General features: G+C 40.1%; 1 protein-coding gene across 1 annotated transcript; it reads right to left on the bottom strand.

The window, feature by feature from the left end:
- Nucleotide 1: 1 nt before the first annotated feature.
- On the bottom strand, nt 2–27,992 carry PATL1 (PAT1 homolog 1, processing body mRNA decay factor). The gene is made up of 19 exons (XM_070727033.1): nt 27,816–27,992; nt 22,130–22,241; nt 21,500–21,714; nt 21,311–21,388; nt 18,042–18,236; nt 17,064–17,165; nt 15,140–15,229; nt 14,549–14,754; nt 14,359–14,448; nt 11,087–11,270; nt 10,654–10,777; nt 9,955–10,052; nt 9,690–9,749; nt 8,740–8,888; nt 7,303–7,462; nt 4,029–4,184; nt 2,258–2,349; nt 1,822–1,971; nt 2–1,094 (listed from the first exon to the last, which is right to left on the bottom strand). The coding sequence occupies exons 1-19, from the start codon at nt 27,828–27,830 to the stop codon at nt 1,073–1,075; spliced, it is 2,298 nt and encodes a 765-aa protein (XP_070583134.1). The 5' UTR covers nt 27,831–27,992; the 3' UTR covers nt 2–1,072.

Here is a 27,992-nt window from a genome sequence, read left to right as displayed (position 1 = left end):
CACAAGTATAGATTTTTTTATTTACAATACCCTATAAAAATGTAAATTTAGAAATTTTCATCAATCATAACCAAACCAAAAAGTAAAAGCACAATAATAATGGACCACTTGATCGTGTATACTGAAGGAGTAACAGGAGGGCGAGGGCTCAAAGAAGGGGTGAAATGTCCAATAGAATGTGGTTTCAAGAGGCAAATAGGGGAAGAGAATACTGTGGAGAAGCAGCCGATTAGTAACAGGAGTTTACTGCTTAGAGGATGCCTACATGTGCAAATTGTTTTTTAAAACAGAGTAAAAATTAAAAAACCTCACCACATTCCCAAAAAAATAAGACAACCCAGCAGGACTTAGCAATGTATACCAAAATTCATTAAAATTAATCTAGAGGAATTCACTCCTGGTACCTTCTTGGTTAGTCTACAGGGAGATCTTGGCCAGCTTGAAGCAAGGTGCAGGTCAGAGATAAGCTTAGGTAGAAAATAAGTCTTGGGAAGACTAGACACATGTGCAAAGATGATGTTGCTTCATCACAAGGTTCAGAAAGATGACTACTTTGTAGGGAATGGGCAGCACTACAATGCGGCACCTACCACAGGAAGAGCAGAAAATGGACTCGGTGGGTCAATCAAGAGGAATTCCCATCATCTAAAAACACACTCCAACATTATTAGAGGCACGGAAACATCAGGCCTCCCCACTTCCACAATAAAATGACACCACTACCCCCCTTGGCTCTGTGTTCTTAGCAGTGATACAGGAAGGGTCTCTTTTCTCTAATAGTTCATCAATAGTGTAGTGGGCAGAGGGGTCTGTGTAGGGAGGATAAGCCATTGCAAAAGTGCTAAGGAAAAGGATGGCGGAGCCTGGGTAGAATTCATTGCAACAAGGGCATGCAGAAAGGAAAGCACCACCCCAACCAAGCTCAGGGCGAGAGGGCAATCTTCTGTGCTGGGCTAGAGACATAACCCCATGAGGGTTTATTTGAAGAAGGCACTGCCTCCTCTTTGCCCACTCAAAGATGCCGGAGTGACAGCAATGATGGACACCAGCATGACCACACTCTTGAGGCCTTCTACCGTATTCCTTGGATCAACCTGAAATAGCAGAAGGGAATAAGAGCTGTGAGATGGACTATAGCAACACTAGCCAGAAATTCAGTCTTTCAGCATACAACTTCCAAGCAAAAACAACAACAGGACAAACAAATTAAAAAGCATGTTTATTTGATGTAACAGTACAGCAGAAACCATATTGAAAATAAAGACTATTATTTATAAATAATGTGAATAAGACTACATGTTTCCACTGCATGAGCTTAGTATAAAGAAGGGCACAACGAGGAGATAGGTATGAATAAAGTATGTCGAATGCCAGAAATTTGCATTACACCCTTCTACGTCTCATTGCAAAAGGCTAAAAATATTTTGGCAAAACGTTTCAGCCTGATTCCATGTTCTGCTCATATAATGTCTTTGACATTTAATGACATTACAATTATTTGATTCGGAATACCCATATTTCTCTTTCCCGCCTACCTGTTTTCTTTTTTAAGCCTGTGCTACTGAAATACTGTGGGAGTTTTAGGAGAAGACTGTAACATCTAAACTGTCTCTCCTTTTTGTGTAACATTACTTCATTTGCTACTTTGGCACCCCATCTTTCAGGAACTTAAAGCGGCGTATCTCCCGCCACTTTTCCCCACAACAATCCTATGAGGTAGACTGCACTAAGACAGAGTGATCAATACCACCTTCTCCATTCCCTTCTTCGCTAATATTCTTTATTTCTTTCCTTATTATATGGATAATAGAACAAACTTACTGCAATTTTGTCTCTAGCACATTCAGCTTTTGTTGATCAACGTAGCGAGAGAAGAGAGATAAAAGATTAGAGGGAGTCGAGACCGGCTTAGCCAAGACTGCCTGAGGGATTCGAAGAAATTCCCTAATTGCCATGATCATCACTTCCGTCCTGCCAAGGACAAAGTAACAATGGTTGTGAAAACAGTGAATTTTATTCAGCGTTCAATACAGAAATTAAACTGCGGATTGTGGAATTGCCATGGAAAATGCTCCATGAAGCTTTATAGTCTGGACAACTTTTTGAAGTTTAAATAACTTTTCCTCAACCTCAACAAGGTGTGCTCTAACTCCCAGAATTGGCTGGGAAAGTCTTGGGAGTTAGGATTTACACACCTTAAAGTTGCTAAGGTTGAGAAACACAGGTCTAACTATACATATACCGTTTTAAGACTCACCATTGATTATCTTGTGTAAGTTCTGTGACAGAATCACAACTCTGCAACTCCTCTCCTCGACTTAAGACCAAGTATAACAGAGAGAGGCCAAACTAAAGAATGGGAAAAACAAAACAACAGCCACAAAAATTACATCTGCATATTGCAAGGCAAGTCACATATTGACACTCTCCCAAGTCCAAAAAAAGAAAACGTCCTCGTTTACTGCCTGAGAAAATGGGCATTTGTGGCTGACCAGAATCATTTTGGGCCCCCCGAAAGATTGCCTACTTCTGCAACCAAAGCAATTCTCAAGCACAGTTAAAAGAAAGTTAGAGCGACAAAAAGTATGCAAAACAGTCAGGCATCTCAAGAATTACCCCATAATATAGATTGGGGGGGGGGGGGAAGCAATACCACCTCAAGAACTTTACTGAACAGATGGTATAAAAGCATTCCTATGTTACCAACTATACCCAACCTACATTACGGACTAAGTGTCAGATATTGTCTTCCCTTCATTCCTCAAAGTCATTTCTGGGAGAGGGACACCTCTGAAATTAGCATTATTCCACATTTCATGAGCAGCAGAATTGAAAGAACCACATTAGTTTCTAATATAGGTAGTCCTTGACTTATGACCATTTGAAATTATGACTCTCTCTCCCCCCCCCCTCCCCCCCCCCCCCAAAAAGGAAACTTACAACCCGGATTTGAAGTTCCAAGGGTTGGGCCCAGTCCATAGTGTTGGTACAGGGTACATGTTTGTTAGGGTTTGCCACTGTAAACTTGTACTATCACTTTAACTGTTAAATATTCTAGGCTGGTTCGTCATAAGAGGGCGCCAGTACTCCTTCCCTCAAATGACGCTCATTTCTGCTCAGCCATTTTTACTTTGCCTTGATGGGGCGAGTGTATTTGCTTAGTGCGCATGTTATTGTATTTGCTTAGTGCTTCTTATGGAATGTTTCTATTTTTTGTCTATATGTAAATAGTACTTATTAAGCATAACTAAGTCTGTGTCTTTGTTTCTTTGGCTTTATCACACACCCACGCTCTGTTAAAATTCTCTGCTCGGTGTATTATTATTATTATTATTATTTATTTATTTAGATTTGTATGCCGCCACTCTCCGCAGACTCGGGGCGGCTCACAACAAAGTGGAAAAATTTTTTTTACAACAAATCTAAATTTCTACTAAAAACATTTAAAAACCCCATTTTCTAAACACACATACATACACACATACCATTCATAAATTGTATATGCCCGGGGGAGATGTCTCAGTTCCCCCATGCCTGACGACACAGGTGGGTCTTAAGGAGCTTACGAAAGGCAAGGAGAGTAGGGGCAGTTCTAATCTCCGGCTAGGTATAGCCTAGCTATACCGAGACATACCAACACATAGTCACATGACTGAACTTCAGGCCCTCAGCAACATGGCTGCATTTATGGTCGTTTGCAGCATCCTAAGGTCACATGATTTGACAATGATATTGCCGTACAGTGGCACTTACTTCCAGTTTTTGTCAAAACATGTCTATAATGAACGCTTAGTTCACTTAACGACCGTGGTGTTTGCTTAATGACCATGGATCCCCTTAACAACTACTGCAAAAACAGCCAATACAGTTGGATTGGCCACATGAAAGTTACAACATATGACTGTAACAGGCAGGCTCCATTACAGTCATATGTTGAGTATTACATATACATCCTGAAAAGAAGCAGCACCCTCAACAGCAGGGAGGTACGGTAAGGTACAGAGTGAAGCAAAATAAGAATTAGAAACCTTGTTCTGGAGAACTGCTGTGAGGTGGAGGTTGGCAGCTGTGGTCACTGTTGCACTGTGAGGTAGGTTCATTAGCTGTTGTAGGATGCTGGTAACAGTTCCCAATGGAAGATGATAAAGAACAAGGGAAAAGGGCCTCAAGAGGCAGGGAAGCACCTAAAGGAGGTTATGTTAAAAACACAGGTTATTTGGACATGACACACACCTCAGAAAGAGATGGCCTGGAACAAATCAAAAGTACCATACCGATTTCTAAATTCAATCTAGTAGAAATTATGGCACATTTTTTATTTGCTACACAACAGTAAATAATATTTAATTGGAAGAAGTTACTGGAAAAGAAAAGGGAGAAGAACTAAATCTTGTGGTGTGACTGGAACAATCTAGAACAGAACACACTCAAAACCGCAGAAATTATGGTAGACTTTAGGAGAAAACCTCCCATCCTTCCACCTCTTACAATACAGTGGTACCTGTACTTAAGAATGCCTCTACTTAAGAACTTTTCTAGATAAGAACCAGGTGTTCAAGATTTTTTGCCTCTTCTTAAGAACCATTTTCTACTTAAGAACCCAAGCCCAGAAAAATTTCCCAGGAAATTTGAGAGGGGCATGAAGGTCCAGCCAGTTTCCTGCCATTCCCCCTAGGTTTCTCTCTCTGGCGCAGTGTATTGGAGGCAGCCTCGCGCCTCAGAATGGGAGGTGTGTGCTCCTCCTTGCCGCCTCAGAGTCCCCCCCCCCTTTTTAAGCCTTAAAGTTTTGGATTTTTTTGATTCCCCTCAGCTTCCTTCGCAGCGACTGTCCTCCTCCTCTTCTTCCTCCTCCTACTCCCAGCCAAATTGTGAGCTTTTATTTCTTTCCTAATGGGTTTGCATGCATTATTTGCTTTTACATTGATTCCTATGAGAAAAATTGCTTCTACTTACAAACTTTTCTACTTAACCTGGTCATGAAAGGAATTAGGTTCTTAAGTAGAGGTACCACTGTACTAGACAACACAGTATCAACAGTAGAGACCTTCAAATTTCTAGGTTCTATCATATCTCAAGACCTAAAATTGTCACCTAACATAAAAAACATCATCAGAAAAGCACAACAAAGAATGTTCTTTCTGCGCCAACTCAAATTGTCCAAGGAGTTGCTGATACAGTTCTACAGAGGAATCACTGAGTCTGTCATCTGCAGCTCTATAACTGTCTGGTTTGATTCTGCAACCCAACAACACCGACACAGACTTCAAAGAATAATCAGAACTACAGAAAAAACAATTACTGCCAACCTGCCTTCCATTGAGGACCTGTATACTGCACAAGTCAAAAAGAGGGCTGTGAAAATATTTACTGACCTCTCGCATCCTGGACACAAACTGTTTCAACTCTTACCCTCAAAATGTCGCTACAGAGCACTGCACACCAAGACAACTAGGTACAAGAACAGTTTTTTACCCGAATGCCATCACTCTACTAAACAAATAATTCCCTCAACACTGTCAACGTTTTACTAAGTCTGCACTTCTATTTCTACTAGTTATTTTCTCATCGCTCCTATCATCCATTTCCTCCCACTCAGGACTATATGACTGTAACTTGTTACTTGAATCCTAAGATTTTTTATTAATATTGTTTCTTCATTGCTTATTTAACCCCTATGGCAATCATTAAGTGTTGTACCACGTTTCTTGACAAATCTATATTTTCTTTTAGGTACACTGAGAGCATATGCACCAAGACAAATTCCTTGTGTGTCCAATCACACTTGGCCAATAAAGAATTCTATTCTATTCTATTCTAAACTATATTACATATGGAATTAAATTATAGCAAGGTTAAGTTTTCAGTCAAACCAATTCCCACAGAGTTGGCCTTCTCCAGGTCCCGTCAGTCAGACAATGTCATCTGGCAGGGCCTAGGGGAAGAGCCTTCTCTGTGGCGCTCCCAGCTCTATGGAACGAGCTCGCCCCAGAGATCTGTACTCCCCCCCATTCTCCCTGCCTTCTGTAAAGTTTTCAAGACCCGTCTTTGCCAGCAGGCCTGGGGCCATTGAAATTTTTATACCTTGCCCCGCCCAATGAATGAATGTCTGATGCATGATGTCTGAATTTGGTTGGTTTTTTTAACTATGGGGATTTTTAGTTGTAATTTTATATAGATTTCTATCATGTGTATATTACTTGTTGTAAGCCACCCTGAGTCTCAGGAGAAGGGCAGTATAGAAATCAATCAATCAATCGAACGAACAAACAGATCTTGCCACTTTGATTAATAGCTATCTTTAACTAGAATATTTCTGGATTAAATGAGCTCAAATACTCAAAAGGTTTAATACCATATTTTAATATAAATATTCTAGGTATCTTCATTCAAATAACGAACCTTTATTTCCATGTATGTATTATAATAGAGAAATCTCAGTAACAACAAACCTAAAATACAGAATGTTCCTTTTCTTTTCTCAAGAGAATACATGAAAGTTGTACAACTGAATTTCTGAATGATAAAATTCAGCATTATGAATTTCACAATGGTATCCTTTAAGCATTTCAGACAAAACTTTCACCGGTACCATTCCTCTGCAAACTAGATTAGTCTCAAACCTGCTGACCTTCCAGAAGACCTGGCTTTTCTCTCAGATACAAGGGTCAGAAAGTGATTGAGATCACGAGTTGTGCGAATTTGTTGCCTGATTGATATAAAATACAAAAATAACACACCAAAACTAATGGGGAAAATGCGCACAGAAGATAATTCTGTGGGCATTTTTCCCCATTAGTTTTGGTGTGTTATTTTTGTATTTTGTATTTTTATTGTGCTAGCCACTCACAGCTGATTTATTTATTTATTTATTTATTTACTTACTTACTTACTTACTTACTTACTGGATTTGTATGCCGCCCCTGTCCGCAGACTCGGGGCGGCTAACAACAGTGGTAAAAACAACATGTGACAATCCAATACTAAAACAGCTAAAAACCCTTATTTTAAAAACCAACCATACATACAAACATGCCATACATAAACTGTAGAAGCCTAGGGGGAAAGAATATCTCAGTCCCCCCATGCCTGACGACAGAGGTGGGTTTTAAGTAGCTTACGAAAGGCAAGAAGGGTGGGGGCTATTCTAATCTCTGGGGGGAGTTGGTTCCAGAGGGCCGGGGCCACCACAGAGAGGGCTCTTCCCCTGGGTCCTGCCTTTAGGTGAGGCGGGTGCCAAAAAGCAACAACAACAACAACGATGATGGTGATAGTAATAATAATTTTTCTTCAGGTTTCATTTACCTCATCTTGAGCATCCTTCTTGATTAGAAAGGGCAAATTCCTGGCTGTTGCCATTAGTATCTCAGCTGCTTGTTCACTGGACAAGAAAGGCAGGATGCGTGCAACCAGATGTTTTCCTTTACGTATACACATAATCTGAACAAAAGGGTCATCACTAAGTCTGATGGAAGAGGATATATAACTTTCAGTTAGAAACGAAACAAGTGAATGGTCTTTCTATTTTCTAAGTAAAGCAAATTTCATGATCTTGGAGTAACTTTTGAATTTACAGCTTTACTATCAGCATGAAATTTATGCCATGAAATTCATGTTTTTTAAACCATAAATATATGAACCATCCTGGAACAAACAACAGAGTGATATGTAAAAGATTTTAGTATGGGCTGTGTGTCTGCTTTGATGTTTTTATCTGTTTCTATGTTCTTTCTAGTTTTGCACACTACCCAGAGTCCATTGGAGCTGGGTAGTTAATAAATTCAAATAAATAAAATTTCACTGGGAGTTGTACTGGCCATATTAATGTCAAATGTCTTTTTACTTAATGGATCATTAAGATGACCTAGCAATTACGTGAAAGGTACATTCAACTCTCTTGAGAAGTGAAGGACAAACTGGGAGAAGTTGTTGCACTAAGCATAGGTCTCAAAATACTGTATTTTTCAGAGTGTCGGATGCATCTTTTCCCCCCTAAAAGAGGCTGAACATTTTGAATGTGTCTTATACTCCAAATGTAGGTTTTACTAAGCTTTTTTTCAGCCCAGCTAGGTGCCAACAAATGAAGCGATCTTTGGTGCTCTGCTAGCTAAGCGATCTTCCCTTTGCCTGTTTTTTTTCACAGCTGCCCCCTCCAACAATCAGATGGGCTTCTGTGTTTTAGAAGCCTTTTTTCAGCCCTAACACCAGTGAAGCGATCTTCCCTGCTTTGCTAGCGAGCGATTTCCCACCTTTTTTTCCCAGCCCTAATGAGGTGCTAACAAGTGATGCGATCTTCCGTGCTTTGCTAGCAAAGCGGTCGTCCCTTTGCCTGCTTTTCCCAATGTTTCTCTCTCCGAAGAGAGAAGTGAAGTGTTTAAGAAACAGTTTTTTAATCCCCAACCAGGGCAATAAAAAACAAGCATGCATGCTCAAAACCAGCAAACTAATAATGTGCTGAAGCTGACCAGATTAAGGACAAGCCAGATGGCAAATTATTTTCCCCCCTATTTCCTGTTTTCTTCCCCAAAACTAAGGCGCGTCTTATACTCCGAAAAATATGGTAATACCGGTAGTAGTAAGGCGTGGTAGAAAGGGGAAAACAAACCCCAAAAGTATTACATATTTTTGAGTGTTCTGGTACAAAAGATTCCTTGTATCAGAATCTCTACTAAACATTAGAAAGGTATTCAAAGCAGCATTTTCTTCATTGAATTGTTAGTATTGTACCAGGTCGGTTCTTACCTTTCTTGATTGGGCACCTTTCCCCTCAGATTGTCATATATGTCACAGATTTTCTGTTTTCTCTCCTCCATCAAGGCCAACCTATCCCCCTCCAAGCTCAAAAGGTAGCGTCTTTCATAATCTTCTACATCCAAGAGGAGGCTGTATGTCTAAGTGACCCAACCAACATACAGATTTTAGGCATGTCATCTAACATTCCAACACTTCTAAAATTTGAAAATGGTTTTGAACCGATAAATCAAGCCCATCCTTTGACAGTAGGTAAGGACAGATTTTTGATTTAAACAGGCAAGCAGCTGGCTTGGTAAACTATTTGTTTACGCTCATGTCATTTATTTAGAAACAGCACCATAAAAACCAAGCTAATTCAATAAATGAATAATTATGATAAAGCTACTGGAAGGAGGCCCTTCTAGGAAACTATTGTTGAAATTGTATCTTTTTTTATATAAATAAAATTTATTAAATATCAGGGGGTAGATGGGGGGGAAGAGGGGGGTACATAAAATCAAAAGGGTAGGGGTATTTGTTACATGATATTACATTTCAAAGTTGTATATATTACGTTGTAACAAAAATTCACTGTTTTGATCGTTAGTATTTGTATCTTATTACTATTAATAATATATATCTTGTTATTCCATTTGTATTTCTTATCATATTAATTGAAACCTATAAAGATAATAAATGATAGTAAATAGAATAAAAGGAGTAGTTTGTAAAAAGGAAAGTAGACGAAGTAACGTTGAAGTTGTATAAAGTAATTAGGGAAAGAAGAAGTATAAATAGTTAATTGTATCTTAATTCAAGTCAGCACTCATGTTATTTTGCAATCGAATAAATTATTATTATTATTATGGAACTGGTTTCAATTAATCTGCTATTACCAGCATGATTATCAATAATTATTTTTAATCTGAAGCTGGATGAAGAATTAATACCAAACTTACTTTTTCAATAGTGAAGAGAGTCTGTCGCCTTTTATCTCGAACCTGCTTCTCCTTAGTTTCCTAAGGAAGAGATAGAAATTACAGCTGAATGGACATACATTATTCAGAAAATTTCTCTCCCACAATCTGAGAAGAAAATTGAAAAATCCCCTTCTCATATTTGAAAGGAAAAGCATAAAATAGCAAAAAACTCCACCCCAAACTAAAAAAAACCCAAACCACTCACTCACTCAAAGACAAAATAATTGTCACAAGAGGAACTTACATCTTCTTCTCCTCTTAAAGTCACAATAGCATCTATCATTTTGCGGGGGTTGTTTACGCTGGATACGGTCAACTTCCCTAGTGAGCCCTCAAACTGCACTGCAAGAACGGAAGGAAGACAATATTTCTGATGAGTCAAAACTGTTTGTCTGAAAACTCTGGACATTCTAGTCTTTCAGCAAGTTAGATAATGGAGCCAAGCCTGGACAAGGCAACTCTATTTTGACTTTCCTAAGAGTTCACATCTGTCTATCCCAGAGGTCTTCATACTTGACAACTTTTAAGCTATGCTGGCTGGAGAATTCTGGGAGTTGACGTCCACAAGTCTTAAAGATGCCTCTGGTCTATCCCTACAAAATCCTTTTATTCCTTGGTGTACTTAAGCTTGTTTTCCTTGATGTCCTCCACAGTATTATGCTAAATCAATTGCAATAGAATTGCAGAACTGCTGTACATGGGAATAAAATTAAACATCATGTGTTTAATTCCTCCATGAGGGGAGGAATATTTTTCCTTAAGATAGAAAGGAAAATACTAAGAAGCACATTTTCCCAATGGATGAATTTTCTACCTTAAAAAAAATTAATTACCTTAGTTATGAAATCTCAATCCCCCTCCATTCCATTCATGCACCTCCATATTATACCTCCCATGTACTGCATATATAGCCCAGCCTCTTCCTATACAAAGAGAAATGTACCTGGTTTATAGGCATGCTCTAGTTTCGCCACTTGTGGGGTGATTAGTTTTGTACGCTCTTTTTTAGGACCGTCGCCATGCATCTCCTCAGCTGCCGATAATTTTTCTAGTTTCTGGAAATAGTTCTAAAGCATCAAAAGGTTGGTTAGAAGCCAGCTTGAGCACCATGAGCTTGATGTATTTTTGAACAAACTAAAAATCCACTGTCCCCACCCAAACAACAAAGACAGAGAGAACTTTTGTATGAATGACCTGCAAAGAGAAGAGGAATAGATGCCAAATGGGATAATTTCCTTCCACCCCACACTGCATCTGTTTTGTCATTTTCTTATCTATCCAAGCACCCTTCAGACGCTACTGCCTGCATCTTCCATTAAGCAGAGCCAGGGGCTACAGTATGGACAGTCACTTGTCGAAATATCTGGAAGACTAACCTGATAGTAGAAGTCATCCAAATAGGGATCAGTGCTTTGCAGTTGCATCATTTGGATCTTGGATACCCAATCTTTCTCCCGTTGCAGCATAAGGTTAGCATAAGGGTCCTTCCTGATCTGCTCTTGGTGGTTATTTCGGTGGTTCCCTCGGTCCCCTGTCGACCCATTTAGATTCCTGTGTTGACTGAAAGAAATGCAACGTAATCTGGCAAAAGTACAATTAACAGTGTTTTTTTGTGTTTTTTGAAGAAAATATTTTGGAACAATAGGCTGTGACTTATAAAACACAGGTCAATCCTAAGCAGAGGAGCCCCTTTTAACATTTGTGTTCTGCTCAAAAACACATCCTAAAGTTCTGTTCCCGGATCTATTTGACCCGGACCACAAATTGTTCATTTTAGGTACTTATATTTGGTCTTTTTGAAAGCTTTTTTCACTTGGAAACAAGTTTGAATATTTCTGCACTCAATGAAATGAAAATTGAAATGAAAAAATTAATGCTTATTGGTTTATATTGCTGATAAAATGCCCCCCCCCCCCATTTTTGTGAATTTGTTTTCAATTTATAGTTTTGCCTGCAAAATGCGTTCTATTTTACTAAAGTTGGTATGGGATAGGTAGCTTAAACATTTCTGAATATAATGATATGAAAATTGAACTGAAAACATTGATGCTTATTTGTTTATTTTGAACATAAAAGTCCCCCCCCCGCTGTGTTCAATTATTTCAATTTATTCAATTCAATTCAATTCAATTTATTAGATTTGTATGCCGCCCCTCTCTGAAGACTCGGGGCTGCTCACAACAATAATAAAAACAATATTCCAGCGAAAACAAATCTAATATTAAAAAGCACATTAAAATTATGCTGTTAATTTCAAAATTACATACTTGTTTTTAGTAAAATGGATTTCTTTCATAAAATTAGTTGTCTGGCTATCATGTGCTTGCTTTTCAAAAGGATATTCCAAATATTTCTAGCCAAACCTATATAAAAAGTGAAAATAATGGCACACAGCAAGGCCGAGGGGGTGGCCCATTTGTGAGCAAAATAAACAAATAAGCATAATTTTTTTCAGTTCATTTCTATTTTTCTTATGATCAGGAAGGTTCAATTTAGTATATTAAAACTTTTGGGGGGAAATTCCTTAGAGATTTGTAGCCTAAAAAAAATATAAACTGACACAAAATGCTGAAAAAATGGGTGTGTGTGGCTTTTTGATCAAATAAAAATATAAGTATCAATTTTTTCAGTTCAATTTTCATATCATTACGTTCAGAAATGTTCAAACTAGTTTCCCAGTGAAAAAGGTTTTCAAAAAGACCAAAGTTAAGTACCTAAAAGATTTTTTTAATTTTGGGTCAAATAGACCTGGGAACAGTACAATTTTAGGTAATATTTTGCCCAGAAAAAAGTTAGCCCCCACCCCCAAAAAATATTTTTATGATGATCAGCAATGTAAAATTGAGTAAATCAATGCCTAAGATATAAAAAATATTTTGGATTTGGAGCCTAAAAAAAAAAAATTAAAGTGAAAATGGTTGCAAGCAGGGGGTGGGGGTGGGAGGCCTTATTTCTGATTTTAAAAAACCAATAAGCATCATTTTTTTCAGTTCATTTATATTTTTCTTATGTTCAGAAATGTTCAAACTACCAATCCCATACCAACTTTAGTAAAATTGAACGCATTTTGCAGGCTAAACTATTTATAAATTGAAAAAAGTTCACAAAAAAAGGGGGGCTGCCTTTTATGATCAAAATAAACCAATAAGCATTATTTTTTCAGTTCAATTTTCATATCATTGTGTGCAGAAATGTTCAGACTACTTTCCAAGTGAAAAAACTTTTCAAATTGACCAAACATAAGCACCTCAAATGAAGAATTTTCGGGCTGGGTCAGGGTGACCCGGGAACAGAACTTTAGGCCTATTTTTTTTTCAGCAAGAAAGAAATGATGCAAAGTCATGAAATTTCAAGTTTCAGATATGCAGGGAAATTTTTTTACAGGGTCTCAAACTTTGATTTCGGGTCTCACAGACCCGAACAGAACAGCAGGGTGCAAATTTCTACAGTTGTTATGAAGAGCAGCTCCAGAACAGTGTTAACATTATGATATAATTTCAATCAATAACTTCTGTTCTGATAGGGCAAAATAATACATTTGGGCCGACTACTTCTTTCATTGAATGAAGAAACAGAAGTGTAAATGGCACATAGGGGGACCGGTATCCAGTGCAGACATTTTCTTAAGATTGCAGGAAAGGTTATATTGAAAAGAGCTAATTAGCTGCCAAGTCCAAAGGTTCACTGCTTGCTCTATAAAAATGCACAAGAGGAATCTACTTCCCTGTCTGTTCTTCATATCTAGTCAACAGATTCTTTGCTTATGAAAATTCAATTTTAGCCATTATAGGTAATAACTAACAAAAATCTACAGATTGTTCTAACACAGTACTCTAAGCCTCTGGATAGTCTCTCTCCCTGCGATGTATTTTTTAAGTTTTTCACAGAACTTTTAAAGACAATATTCACTTTCCCATAGTTGCTTCTCCCAGCTCTATCTCTAATGATAGGGGCTTCCCATTTTTTTATCCAGCCCATTCCCATTCCCATAATTCTTGATTTTATTTGTTTAGATTTCTATGCTGTAGACTCAGAGCGAGTCTTTTACATGTTTACATTTAAAAGACTCATTTAATTTTTTTTACATTTAAATTTACATGTTTATAAGAACAACCATATTACAGAAGCACTGCAACTGCACCTCTGTGTGTGTGTGTGTGTGTGTGTTTGTGTCCCAAGCAACTTGTGCAGTTGAGGTGCTTCTGTAACATGGTTGTTCTTATAAACATGTAAAGAGACAGAGCAAGAGAGAGGGAGAGAGAAAGAGTGAGAAAAAGAGAGAAAGAGTGAGTGAGAAAGAGAGAGAACAAGAGGGGGAAGAGAGAAAGAGAAAGAAAGAAAAGAAAGAGTGAGAGAGAAAGAAAACAAGAGAGAGAGTGAGAGAAAAGGAAAGGAAGGGAGAGAAAGAAAGAAAGAGAAAGAAATGAAAGCAAAAAGGGGAGAAAGAGAAACGAGAAATATTTATTTATTAATTATATTTTTTGGACTTTTGTGCCGCCCAGTCCCGAAGGGAACATTGACAGAGACACACACAATGGGTTATCTTGATGCAAAGCACCTGGAGCTCTGACCGCACCCTTTGAACCATGAAAGCAATTAGACGCCCCTTGATCTGCATGAAGGCATTACAAGCGTATTGGATACTCACTTCCTGTTCTGCTGCTGTCTCTGGTGTAAGAGTCGCCGATGCTGTGGGTGAAGGTGAGTTGTGTCTGGCCTGAACATCTGTGGCCGAGGCCTGGAAAATAAAAGATCCCCTCAGAAAGGGCCGTGGAGTCTTCACAAACACAGCTCAGCCCCGCGATTATGTTAAAAGGGCTGTGGAAGAAGTAGGCTACCGTAGGTTCTGCAAGTGAGCTCCAGGACATGGGGAATGGTGTTGTGATGGTGGCGCAGCTGGTGCCCCAAAAAAGGCACGAAAGCCACCGGCTGGAGGCATCATCTGTCCTACTCGGCCCTGGAGCAGTTTCGGATTCATGGGTGCAAGAGGGCTGCCAACAAGACCAGAGACCCGTGCAAACTGGCTAGGAGACATCCTTCCTGCCTACAGAGGGGAGAGGGAAAGCAGAAACATCAGATCTTCAGCCACCCCCACTGGCTATAGTTTATAATTCCACTGCATGAATCAGGAAGTGTCCGAGACACAAGCACCAAATACGAAGAGGAAGAACTTGTATAGCAGAAGTGAAGATCCCAGTAGGAAGAAGGGCATATAGCTCTTTTCAGGAAGAAAGCTGCATATAAGAGAAACAAAGGGCAAAAAAGAGGGCAGGGCCAAGAGACACAATGGATCTTATTTAATTTAAACATACAATTAGCAAAATGTTCAGGGTTTCATGCATCTTTGGGATCTCAGGTTCCGCTCCTCATGCAGAAAACGTTACATTCAATAACAATGGAAATGAGAAGGGTAGTAGGATGTTGCTTACCTGTGCTCCTCCTAGTAGCTGTGCTCTCTGGAGGTGAGTAAGAACAGGAGTAACATTAGGAGGGAACGGATGGCCTAAGAGGGAGTTGTTCTGGTAAAAGAAACAGAATGGTTGAATTCTTATGGTAAAATTTAGTTTGCTTCTAAATACATTCAGAAGGAGAAAACGCAAAAACTAGAAATGCTTGAACAATCAGAGAAGCAGAAATACTATGTATTCACTTTTACATAAAACAACCAGAATAATTATGTTAAAATACCGAAATAATTTGGACAGCACCACGAGGAAAATGTAATTCAAACTTTTAAAATATCTAGCAGAGCAATTCTTTCTATCATCCAGACAGGATAAAGAAAGAGGAAAGTGAGTACTGAAAGTAACTAACAGGAGGTATAAAAAGCAATATTTTCTAACAACTTACTTTGAATGGTCAATAAGATCTGTAGCTCACAAAACCCTAAAGGGCTATGTATGGTTTACAGCCACTAGCATGGAGTTAATTTTGAAGCCAATAGTTTCATTGTGAGAGACTGGAAACCTTTATAAGTTGTTATAAAAATGAAAGGATTTGAATATTTTTTTCAATATTCCTTATTTGCAAAATGAAAAGCTAAAGTCATATGTCCATCTTCCCAAAACTAATAGCTTTCACAAGTATTAGGATTAATATTCCCAAAAGTCCCCCTCCTCCTGAAAGTGCCACATTATGGAAGTTAGAAATATAGGAAGATTTCTCTGGGAGTTTTCGTTCATTGACATTATCTCTGGTGTCCATAGAGAATTAAATTTGCTCAAGATCAGAAATTATTTTAAAACAATTAATATTATTTAAGATTACCTTTATGACAAACCATCTTCAGGAACATGGGATCCAGAAGGAAAGGGGAAGTTATCTCTTTCCTTTATCAAAGGCCAACTCAATATACAGAACTAATGAGGTACGTACTGCCCCCTCCCTCCTGGACTTTCGCAAAGCTTTGAAGACCGATCTCTGCCGGTGGGTATAGAGGCCGTGAGCTGATGCTGTGAGTGATTGGATGAATGTGGACAACTGTGTTGGGATAGATGGGGCTTTTTTAGAAATGTTTTTAGTTTTTGTAATAGTTTTAGTAATTAGATTTCTATACATTCTATTCTATTGTATTTATTTATTTTCTGTACGCTGCCCTGGTCAGTCGAGAAAGGCGGCATATGTTCTGGTTTCTGGTAGAATTTTAGCTATTACAAATAACTTTTACTAAATGCAATATTTCATAAACAAAGAAACTCCATCTTTATTTTCTTCCTTCCGTATTCAAAATACACTTCATACTAGCACATTTCTTGTTCTCCTGTTATCTCTCCTAATTACATTCCTTTTGCATTCCTCCCAGCCTCCTCCATTCACCAAGATTTATGTACTCACAGAATGATTCAAAAACAGCAGAAATGACTAGAAAATAACACAGAATGAGTTTGCTTGCTTCGGAGCTGAACGGGAACACCTTCCATTTTTGTTCTACAACATTGAAACTCCACCCTTCTTCCCCACTGACCCCCTGATGTACCAAATACATCACTCCAGTATTTAACCCATTCCTCCCCTTAATATCTTCTTCCAAACACTTGTTCCTTACATTTTTGGACCCTTCTGAATTTAGGATCGACCCAGCGAATGTCTGATTGTTCCTTGCTAGATTCTGGACTCATAGCAACATCCTGTGGCTGGCCTCCCACCTGTTCTACTACCTGTAACCCCGGGCCCACCATTAATTCATAAACACTATCTCTGTATGAGTCCTCAAGTTCTTCATCATCCTCCAACTGACCAGGAGTATGTACAACAGCATAGAAATCAGATAGATAGATAGATAGATAGATAGATAGATAGGTAGGTAGGTAGGTAGGTAGGTAGGTAGGTAGGTAGATAGATAGGCAAGACTACCGTTACACTGCAGAGCTGGTTTGGAGACATCCTCTCACTGAAGGGGCTTGGATAACGCTGCTGAATTGGGACTCTGATGTGGACAGGCTTTGGACATAGGATCTGTTAAACAGGAAGGAGAAAAAAGTAGAGCAAGCGTCCAAGGCAAGTTGTTTTAAGACTCAACCACAAATTCCTTCAGCCAGTTCCAACTTTAATTCCCAGACACCAAGCTACTTTCACAATGGCATCAATTTGACAGCTGGCCAAAAAAAGGAAATACATTCTCTACTGAAAGCGAGCTAGCATTCAGGAGATGCTTATTTATTTATTTATTTATTTATTTATTTATTTATTTATTATTTTTTATTTATTTATTTATTTATTTGTTCGTTCGTTCATTCATTCATTCATTCATTCATGGGTAGTGCTCGCTCTGAGACATCTTGCTCCTCTTCTCGGGATTGTGAAGGCCTCTGTGATAGGGCTTATTCCAGCACAGATACGGAGGGCACTTCCTGAAGAGGAGACCCATCACATTTGGCATTCCCTTGAAATATTTCTTAATCAATACTTTTCTCAAGTAGCAGATAGATTGGTGACTATCAAACATGGTAAGCAGAAGTATTTTTCATTCATTCATTCATTCATCCATCCATATTTATTTGATTTTTATGCCGCCCTTCTCCTTAGACTCAGGGCGGCTTACAACATGTTAGCAATAGCACTTTTTAATGGAGCCAGCATATTGCCCCCACAATCCGGGTCCTCATTTTACCCACCTCGGAAGGATGGAAGGCTGAGTCAACCTTGAGCCGGTGATGAGATTTGAACCGCTGAGTTGCAGATCTAGCAGTCAGCTTTAGCGGCCTGCAGTACTGCACTCTACCCACTGCGCCACCTCGGCTCACTAAATTGCATTCTACTTTATTCTGCTCCTTTAAGCATCGTCTACTAACTAGATCCATGCGCCTTCATTGTAGAAGAGGCAAACAATACCTGTTGGTTGAAGTTAGGCATGGTAGGCTGCTTAGGAGGCGTCCCAATAGGAACAGCCCTTACGGGAGGACTGCCAATAACTGGAGAACACGACCGCCTGGGTAGTGCTCGCTCCGAGACATCTTGCTCCTCTTCTCGGGATTGCGAAGGCCTCTGTGGTTGGGCGTATTCCAGCACAGATACGGAGGGCACTTCCTGAAAAGGAGAACCATCACATTTGGCATTCCCTTCAAATATTCCTTAATCAATACTTTTCTCAAGAAGTAGATACACTGGTGACTATCAAACAAGTAAACAGAAGTATTTTTTGTGGCAAGCATGAACTAGCAGTGGAGGAGACACATTCTTGTTAAATAAATACAGTGTTCCCTCAATTTTCGCGGGGGGATGCATTCCGAGACCGCCCGCGAAAGTCGAATTTCCGCAAAGTAGAGATGCGGAAGTAAATACACTATTTTTGGCTATGAACAGTATCAAAAGCCTTCTCTTAACACTTTAAACCCCTAAATTACAATTTCCCATTCCCTTAGCAACCATTTAAATTATTACTCACCTTGTTAATTTATTAAAGTTTATTAAAAAAATATTTATTAAAGGTGGACGAAAGTTTGGCAATGACATATGACATCATTGGGCGGGAAAAACCGTGGTATAGGAAAAAAACCTGTGAAGTATTTTTTTATTAATATTTTTGAAAAACCATGGTATAGACTTTTCACGAAAATCGAGGGAACACTGTATAGTACATGCAGTTTTAGAAAGTAGATAGTAAGAAATATGAGATCCCTTTTCATCCGTGCCAACAGTTCTTTAGAGAAAGAGGAGGGGGGGGGATGATAAACTCTCCCTCTAGTTTAGAAGAACGGATCTGTAAGCAGGAGCAGAAAGGCTAGCATGCACTGACAAGCAGTCGTTCCATCTTCTACTACCATCTTCCTTATCGTTAAATTAGATCTCACTCCCATAATTCTTGGCAGCTAATTGAATGGGGACCAAGTTGGGAAAGGATGGTACAAACTAACCACCATGAAATTGATTTAATCCTCATTTAAAGGGTCATTAAATTTCTGATAACTAATTTTGTCTAATCTAAGTTTTAAAAATTCTGTATACAGTGGAACCTCGACATACGAGCAGCTCTACTTACGAGCTACTCGAGATAAGAGCTGGGAGGGGAGCGACATTTTTGTTCGCCTCCCGAGCTCACATTCGGGATACGAGCGCCAAGGAGCTGTCTCCTGAAGCCGAACACTAACTTCCGCTTTCGGCTTCAGGAGACAGCTCCTTGGCGCTCATATCCCGCGTGTTTTAAAAGGTTGCAGCCGGCCTGGGGGGCTCGGGGGGGTGCTGGCAAGCCCCCCAGGCCGGCTGCAACCTTTTAAAACACGCGCGCCGCTTCGCAGCTCTCTGCTGAATCCGGAACGCTAACTTCCGCGTTCGGATTCAGCAGAGAGCTGCGAAGCAGCGCGCGTGTTTTAAAACATCACAGCCGGCCTGGGGGGCTCGGGGGGAAGCCCGAGGAAGTTAGCGTTCCGGATTCAGCAGAGAGCCGCGAAGCGGCGCGCGTGTTTTAAAAGGTTGCAGCCGGCCTGGGGGGCTCGGGGGCTTCCCCCCGAGCTCCCCAGGCCAGCTGCCACGTTTTAAAACACGCGCGCTGCTTCGCAGCTGTCTCTGAACGCTAACTTCCGCGTTCGGCGGCAGCGGTTTTTTTTTGTTGTTGCACGGATTAATTGACTTTACATTGTTTCCTATGGGAAACAATGTTTCGTCATACGAGCGTTCCGACTTACGAGCCTCCTTCCAGAACCAATTAGTCTTGTAAGTCGGGGTTCTACTGTGTGTATATATATATATATATATATATATATATATATATATATATATATATTTTACACGTAGTCCTTGATGTCAGCCTGAAGTACTGACAATTGTTAAGTGGCCACAACACGTTACCACAACTGATTTTATGACATTTTTGTAGTGGTTGCTCAATGAGCCTAGCATTAAGTAATCCTCGACTTGCTACCACGATTGAGCCCAAAATATCTGTGGCTAAAAAAGACAGCTGATAAGTTGAGTTTTGCCCCAATTTATACCCTTTCTTTGCTACAACTATTAAGTAAACCACTGCAGCTGTTAAGTTAGTTAACACAGTTACGAAAATCTGACTTCCCCGTTGACTTTGCCTGTCAGAGGGTCACAGATGCTGATCTCATGACCCTGGGACAGGGGTAGGTAAAGTTGGCTCTTCTATGACTTGTGGACTTCAACTCCCAGAATTCCTGAGCCAATCATGCTAGCTCAGGAATTCTGGGAGTTGAAGTCCACATGTCATAGAAGAGATAACTTTGCCTACCCCTGCCCTGGGATACTGCAACCATCATAAATATATGCCAGTTGCCAAGCAGCTGAATGTAACTTCAAACAGTCACTAAATGAAGGGCTGTAAGCCAAGGACGACCTGTAAATGGTGATTTCGGGGAGGGAGAGGAAATCATAAATTGTGGCCATGTGACTGTGGGATGCTGCAAATGGTTGTAAATGGGGCTGGCTGCCGAGTGCCCAAATGTGGTCCCGTGAGTGTAGGAGAGGGGTATCCAGATGTTGGAACTCCAAATCCAGCTTGTAAGTCCTTTTTTTCAAGGCCTGTCATACCTTCTAATGGTCACTAAGTGACCAGTTCTATGTTTTATTATTTATTTATTTATTTATTTATTAGATTTCTATGCCGCCCTTCTCGAGGTGAAATCAGGGCGGCATACATCATTATAAATACAACAATATGTAACGAAATCTAAATTACTATAAAAGAATTATACAAATTACTAAAAAGTATTCAAAAACCCCATATACAGTGGGGTTGTTGGCAGCTATTTGTAATTTACTTCTGCAGAAAAAATTAGATAATCTATTAAAATACTTTAATTCAAGCCTGATTAAGTACAAACATCAAAGATGCCAAAATATTGAGCAAGAGCTGCCTTCCAAAGTCTCTGGCTGCTCCACCGGGACTATCAATAGATGAAACAAGGAGATAAGATATGGTGTGTTGATTTGTTTCTTTTGCAAAACTTCAACAACAGAGATTTCTTTCTATCCTTCGGCCATCTCTCGTTTCAACAGCAAACCTTTTGGTTAAAAACAGATCCTTTATCAGCTACATGGCTGCTACATAGCTCCTTGAACATTACGTAATGGAAGTAACAGGGGAAGACAGGAAAAACTAATATCTTTGATGGTTCAGAAACACAATAAAAAGAGCACTGAACCTGGGTGAGGAGTGGTCCTCTTATGCGTCTCAAAACTGAAGGGCCATCCCAGATGCTTGAATTGAGGCCACTTGATTGCTGGAAAGAGGGGAACAAAAAATTAGGGAAAGGACTTTCTGGTACTATGTGAACTAGTAAACATTAGATCCTATTTCCTCCCCACCATCCTTTTCATCACTCGCTACATACCTGTATCAGAGGCCGAGTCTGCACAGCCTGCATGATGGCTGGATCTTCCAATTCATTATCAATCACCATTTTGCTAAGCCTCTCTGCCAGGTTTTCTTCATGATCACCCAACAGGTCCATCTCATCGTTAACACTGGGATCCACTTGCTCTGTTGAGGAGGCGGGCTTTTCTTCCAGCTCAGCCAATCTTTCATGCGCTTCCTGCCAGTCATCGTCTACAAAAGAATGACTCAAAAAGCATTCCCTTCACGTTTCTCCCGTGCAGTATTCCCTCACTCTGCGTGTTATCTGCCTTTATCTCCAAGGCAGAAGATCCTCTCCTTGGAATAGAAAAGGGCTTCCCCAGAACCTCCACATTCAGCAGTGAACATAGAATCAATTTAAAAGTTACTCCATGGAGAAGACGTGAGTGAAACTGATCACCTTAATTATGATATTAAATGTATAGGTAGAAGATATTAGAGCAGTGTTTTCCAACCTTGGCAACTTGAAGATATCTGGACTTCAACTCCCAGGATTCTGGGAGTTGAAGTCCAGATATCTTCAATTTGTCAAGGCTGGGAAACACTGTATTAGAGGACCTCAGTCATATAAATAGAAAGTCAGGATATATTATCTATAGCAACTCACCAATTGCACCAGCTCCAAATGTGTCATCATTGAATTGATCGATATCCTCATCTTCGTCAGCCAAATTATGAAAGGCTTCTTCACCTTCGTCTAAAGGGCAGTCCTCAAGGGACTTAAAATGAAAGAAAATCTTATTGATTTTAGCTTACTGCTACAGTAATCCAAAATATTATTTTATAATAAAGTCTAGAAATCTGTTTTTTCCCCAAAACAAAACAAACTAGAACCCCAGTATCTATAATTTCACAAGTTGAGAGCTTATCTCTGCACTGCCAAAGAATATGCAGCTATCAGCAGATAATTACTGTATAATCAAGAATAACTAGGAATGAACCTAGTGGAAAAAATATCTAAATCCATACTGCCTTTACCTCCACAACTGACAGCTACTTCCTGGCAGCCCTTTCCAACCTGGTATTTTCCATGTGTTATAGCTCCATCATCTCCAGAAAGCATAGCAAACCTTACAGACTAGCAATTGTAGGATGTTATTGGGGAAGGCTGCCTCATTTTGCAGATTAGGAAGAAATGTCATTTCACAAGAAGTGAATGATTTGGGGTTCCTTGGGGAAAATATTTTGCCAAGATACTGATTCACATGCCATATTAGGTTAAAACAAAGCACATTAAGATGCTGCATATGGGCCCTATCACTGTTTTACCTCTTTTAATTTCATTATATCTACACAACTGCAACTTTACCAAGTATATTTTACTCCCTCTTATGCTATAATATTGCATCATCAATTCCTCATAGGCATACAGAAATAAAATCTTGGTGAGTACATATATTTACTCAACTCAATTAACTGTCCTATTAAATCTTAAACTATTATATCTTGAAGGAGTTAAATATAGCTTGTACGCTATACATAACAACAGTTCTTTTGCTTTTATCCTGGATACAAAAATCTGCCTATGATTGCAAGACAGAGTACAATGAAATTAAGTGTGTACATGTGCATGTATATTGCAGTATTATAAAAGCATTTATGCAAAAAGTCTGCTTTAAAAGGAAAATAAAGATACAGTGGTAACTCTACTTAAGAATGCCTCTACTTAAGAACTTTTCTAGATAAGAACCGGGTGTTCAAGGTTTTTTTTGCTTCTTCTTAAGAACCATTTTCTACTTAAGAACCCAGGAAATTTGAGAGCGGCATGAAGGCCCGGCCAGTTGCCTGCCATTCCCCCTTTAATCCTGGCCATCACAGGCTTTTCTGGGCTGCCAGAGGAGCCTTACAGTGGTGCTTAAGGAGGCTTTGGCAGTCCAGAGCAAACAAAGCCTTTTCCTTTCTCTGGGCGCTTGGAGAGGGAATAAACCTCTGCCAGCACCCAGAGAAAAGAAACACTCCCTTTGATCTGGGCAGCTGAGGAGTCATCACAGTGAAAGAAAGGCGCCAGCTATAAAGCGAGCGAGCGAGAGGAGAGGGGAGCCCTTCAGCATGGGAAGGAAGAGGAAGCAGGTAGCAGCAGCAACAACAACCACCTTTCGGTCAAAGGTTCCCCCTTCTCACCCATCTGGGTTTCTTTCTCTGGCGCAGTGTATGGGAGGCAGCCTCACGCTGGGTGTATGGGAGGCGTGTGCTCCTCTTTGCCGCCTCAGAGTCCCTCTTTTTTTTTAAAGCCTTAAAGTTTTGGATTTTTGTGATTACCCGCCTTAGGCAGCGACTGTCCTCCTCCTCCTCTTCCTCCTCCTCCTCCCACCCAAATTCGGAGCTTTTATTTCTTTCCTAATGGGTTTGCACGCATTATTTGCTTTTGCATTGATTCCTATGGGAAAAATTGCTTCTTCTTAAGAACGTTTCTACTTAAGAACCTGATCACGGAACGAATTAAATTCTTAAGTAGAGGTACCACTGTACTCTGCAAAATTTTGTCTTTTTTTCAAATAAAAGTATTTACCACACTAGCAATATTTTATTATTTATTCTGCAAGTTTTCTTACATTATCTACCAAAACATGTCTGGATCTTTGGACTTAACACAATCATTCACTTCTCATATGTTTATAGACAGTAATGTTCTATTGCAGAGAAGCTAGGGAGGAGAAAGAAGTAATGATGGAATGGAGAAAAGAATGCAACTTTCGTTTTCTTATTTAAAGGGAAATGGATTGATTTTATTAATAACGCCAACTTAGAGTGCCTTCAACTACTCCTTATAGTAACTATTTCTTCAACTACACACAGAGAGAGATAAGAGTGAAAGTGTAAAAACAAGAGTGTGATTTTTGCAATCATTGTTACAAGTACAAAATGCTTAAAACTTTAAGCATAATTGTAAGTTAAGGGATCATGACTTCATATTCTTAAACTGATCTGGGAAAATTGTACCTGAATCACCTAAAAGCTTGAGCCATTTTAGTAATTCTAGAAATACAGATTAAGTATAATGTGATTTACCATGATTTAGTATATACAAATAATATATATACAGTATACAAATAATCCCCTCAACACTCAAACTATTTACTAAGTCTGAACTTCTATTACTACTAGTTTTTTTCTCACCATTCATATCATCGATCTCCTCCCAGTTATGACTGTAACTTGTTGCTTGTATCCTTAAGATTTTTATTAATTTTGATTGTTTCTTCATTGCTTATTTGACCCCTATGGCAATCATTAAGTGTTGTACCTCATCGTTCTTGACAAATGTATCTTTTCTTTTATGTACACTGAGAGCACAAGACAAATTCCTTGTATGTCCAATTGCACTTGGCCAATAAAGAATTCTATTTTATTCTATAATGGATTCTATTCTATTTAATTATTATATGAACCCAGCTATGCATTTACAGTGAACAACCTGAAGCCAGAATCACATATGGGAACATCCACACTGCCAAAAATTAGTCATTTCTCATAATTTTAAAATACTAAGCACACAATAACTGTAGCCATGATTCCAAAACTAATGGCATGGCACTTTGGGGTGCCACAGGACACTTTGAAGTTTTGCAACATACATTTCCAAAGCTGGAGTTTTGGATAGTCTTTCGGCCTAGGGGTGAAAAAAAATAGAGATACAATGGTACCTCTACTTAAGAACTTAAATCATTCCGTGACCAGGTTCTTAAGTAAAAAAGTTTGTAAGTAGAAGCAATTTTTCCCATAGGAATCAATGTAAAAGCAAATAATACGTGCGAACCCATTAGGAAAGAAATAAAAGCTCGGAATTTGGGTGGGAGGAGGAGGAGGAAGAAGAGGAGAAGAAGGAGGAGGACAGTCGCTGTTGAAGGAAGAAGGTGGAGTGAGGGGAATTTAAAAAAATCCAAAACATTAAGGCTTAAGAAAAAAAAGAGGGATTCTGTGGTGGCGAAGAGGAGCATGCGCCTCCCATACACCCGGCACAAGGCTGCCTCCCATACACTACACTGAGAGAGAAACCCAGGGGGAATGGCAGGAAACTGGCCGGGCCTTCGGGCTGCTGTCAAATTTCCTGGGAAATTTTTTCTGGCTTGGGTTCTTAAGTACAAAATGGTTCTTAAGAAGGGGCAAAAAAATCTTGAACACCCAGTTCTTATCTAGAAAAGTTCTTAAGTAGAGGCTTTCTTAAGTAGAGGTACCAGTGTACTAAGAGTATGTAAATGGGAAAGTTTGGAAATCTCTAAAGCAGAGGTCTCCAAACTAGGCAACTTTAAGATTTATGGACTTCAACTCCCAGAATTCCCCAGCCAGTTATGCTGGCTGGAGATTTCTGGGAGTTGAAGTCCACAAGTCTTAAAGTTGCCTAGTTTGGGGACCCCTACTCTAAAGCATAGGATAAACCTTTCATAGGCAACACACACACAACCATGGGGGGAAACCATTCTCTCCAAATGTATAGGTAACAATGAAAATGCTGAATTTACTGTGACTGCTGTCTCTCACAATTGCTATCTTTTCCACCCTATAGTATAATAAAGTGGCCCTCACCCTTTTGGGTACCAGGGACCGGTTCCGTGGAGAGAAGTTTTTCCATGGACCAGAGGGGATGTGGTTTCATGTGCTGCCTGCATGCCACAGATGGGGCTTCGCTTATCTGTGCGGACTGGTGCCAGTCCGCAGGCCAGGGCTAAGGATCCCTGGCTTAGTACATTGTGCTAAGCAGTCTTCTGTTCATCAGATTTTCAAATATGAGTTAGTATATGATCTCAGGCGTAGATTTGGCTATGGGGCAGACTAAAATTGATATAAAATGGAGACTGAGTTACATGAAGCGTAGCTCATTAAATTGCCCAGAGAAAAGAGCTTCATATAACACACTTGCCTCCTCAACAGTCATGCTTGAACCACCAAACAAAATTCTACCATCCAAGCTGTCATTAAAATTAACCCATTATATCTATAATGTTTGGATTACAACTCCTAGTCTTTTCAGCTATATTGGTGACGCTGGCTAGTAACTCTGATGGCTATTGGTTCATGTGGAGGTCATCAAATTGGAAAAGCTTATTGGACTTACAATATTTTTCTGCAGGTCTGAACCTTATAAACATCATGAAGTTAAATTCTCAGAATAAGAGGAACATATTCTATTGCCTCAAAATCAATCCTGTCCTCCACAGGCAACATCCAAATGTAAACAGAGATCAAAACAATGGAATTATCAACTGATGTCCATTTATTCTAAAAAAGTTCCATTTTCATAATCTCTGTAGGCAAATTATTATTCCACACCCCTGTAAAAGCATCATTCTTAAGCAATATTTATAATTTTGATTATTGAACTTTCCAAGGCATCAGCCAGTATTACTTCCACGCCACTTTAAAAGCATCATTCTTAAACAACATTTCTAATTTTGATTATTAAACTTTCCAAGGCATCGGCCAGTAGTACATCGCAACATTTCTAATTTTGATTATTGAACTTTCCAAGGCATCCAGCCAGTCGCACACCTTCATTTAATAAGAATTGCTCCTTACCTCCAATTTTCCCAATCAATCCCTAGATTTGTCTCCCCTCCCCCCAAAACCCACCAAAACCTCCTTGTGTTTCCTTGTCTTCCTGAAAGCACTATGTCACCTACATACGAATGTACGTGGATTACAACTAGCTACATTTCCCTTTCAACAATTTTCTGAACCGAGAAAAGGAATATAAACTCTTAAGCTGTAATTCACGCCGGGGTCTTTAATTCAGCTGCACGTGTTTTTCAAAGTTACCAGCCCCTGGGGAAACAGGAAATAAACAAGGAAAGCGGGGCGATCTTTTCAAAGGCCCTGGGCCAGCCAAAGCAGCTCCGGCAAAGCTTAAAAGAAATAATAATAATATTTTTTGGTGCGGCAAACCGGCAGACTTCTTCCGCAAAGCATCGGCTGCCCTGCAAGTCATCTACCTTGGTGCTCAGCAATGAGACCGCCGGCTGGAACTTGGATGAAGCAAAGAAAAGACCAAGAGGAGACCGATTCCGTCCCACCCCCCACCCGCCGCACCCCCCAGATCTACTCCGCTTGGCCAGGCCTGGCTAAGTCACCCCCACCCCTCCCAGGCGGGCAACAGAAGGTTCCCCCCACCTTCTGCTGGTCGATCAAGCCTCCGCTCCGTAAATGCCTGGGAGCTCCCGCGGCGGGTCAAAGGTCACCGCAAGGGTGGTCCCTGGCCGCCTCCCCCTCCCCGAAGTAGGAGGCCCCGCCTCCGCGAGAGACCGGCCGCCCTCATCCCCCCCGTCCGCCCCCGCCGCACACTGCAGTCACCTTCTCACCTGGTAGCGGAACATGGTTGGCGGGGCGCGGGGGACTCCCCCTCCCCGCTGCCCGGGAGGCTCCGCGCGGACCCTGCTCTGCCCCGGGAACCCCGCCCCCTTGGTACGTGCTCCGCGTCTTGACGTATCACCTAAAGTCCGCCACACAGATTTCCTCTTGCGTAGTTGGATTCGGCG

This window comes from Erythrolamprus reginae, chromosome 1 (assembly GCF_031021105.1).
Source record: "Erythrolamprus reginae isolate rEryReg1 chromosome 1, rEryReg1.hap1, whole genome shotgun sequence".
Classification (NCBI taxonomy): domain Eukaryota; kingdom Metazoa; phylum Chordata; class Lepidosauria; order Squamata; family Dipsadidae; genus Erythrolamprus; species Erythrolamprus reginae.
Note: the sequence above shows the minus strand (reverse complement) of the source record. Positions and strands in the feature narration are given on the sequence as shown.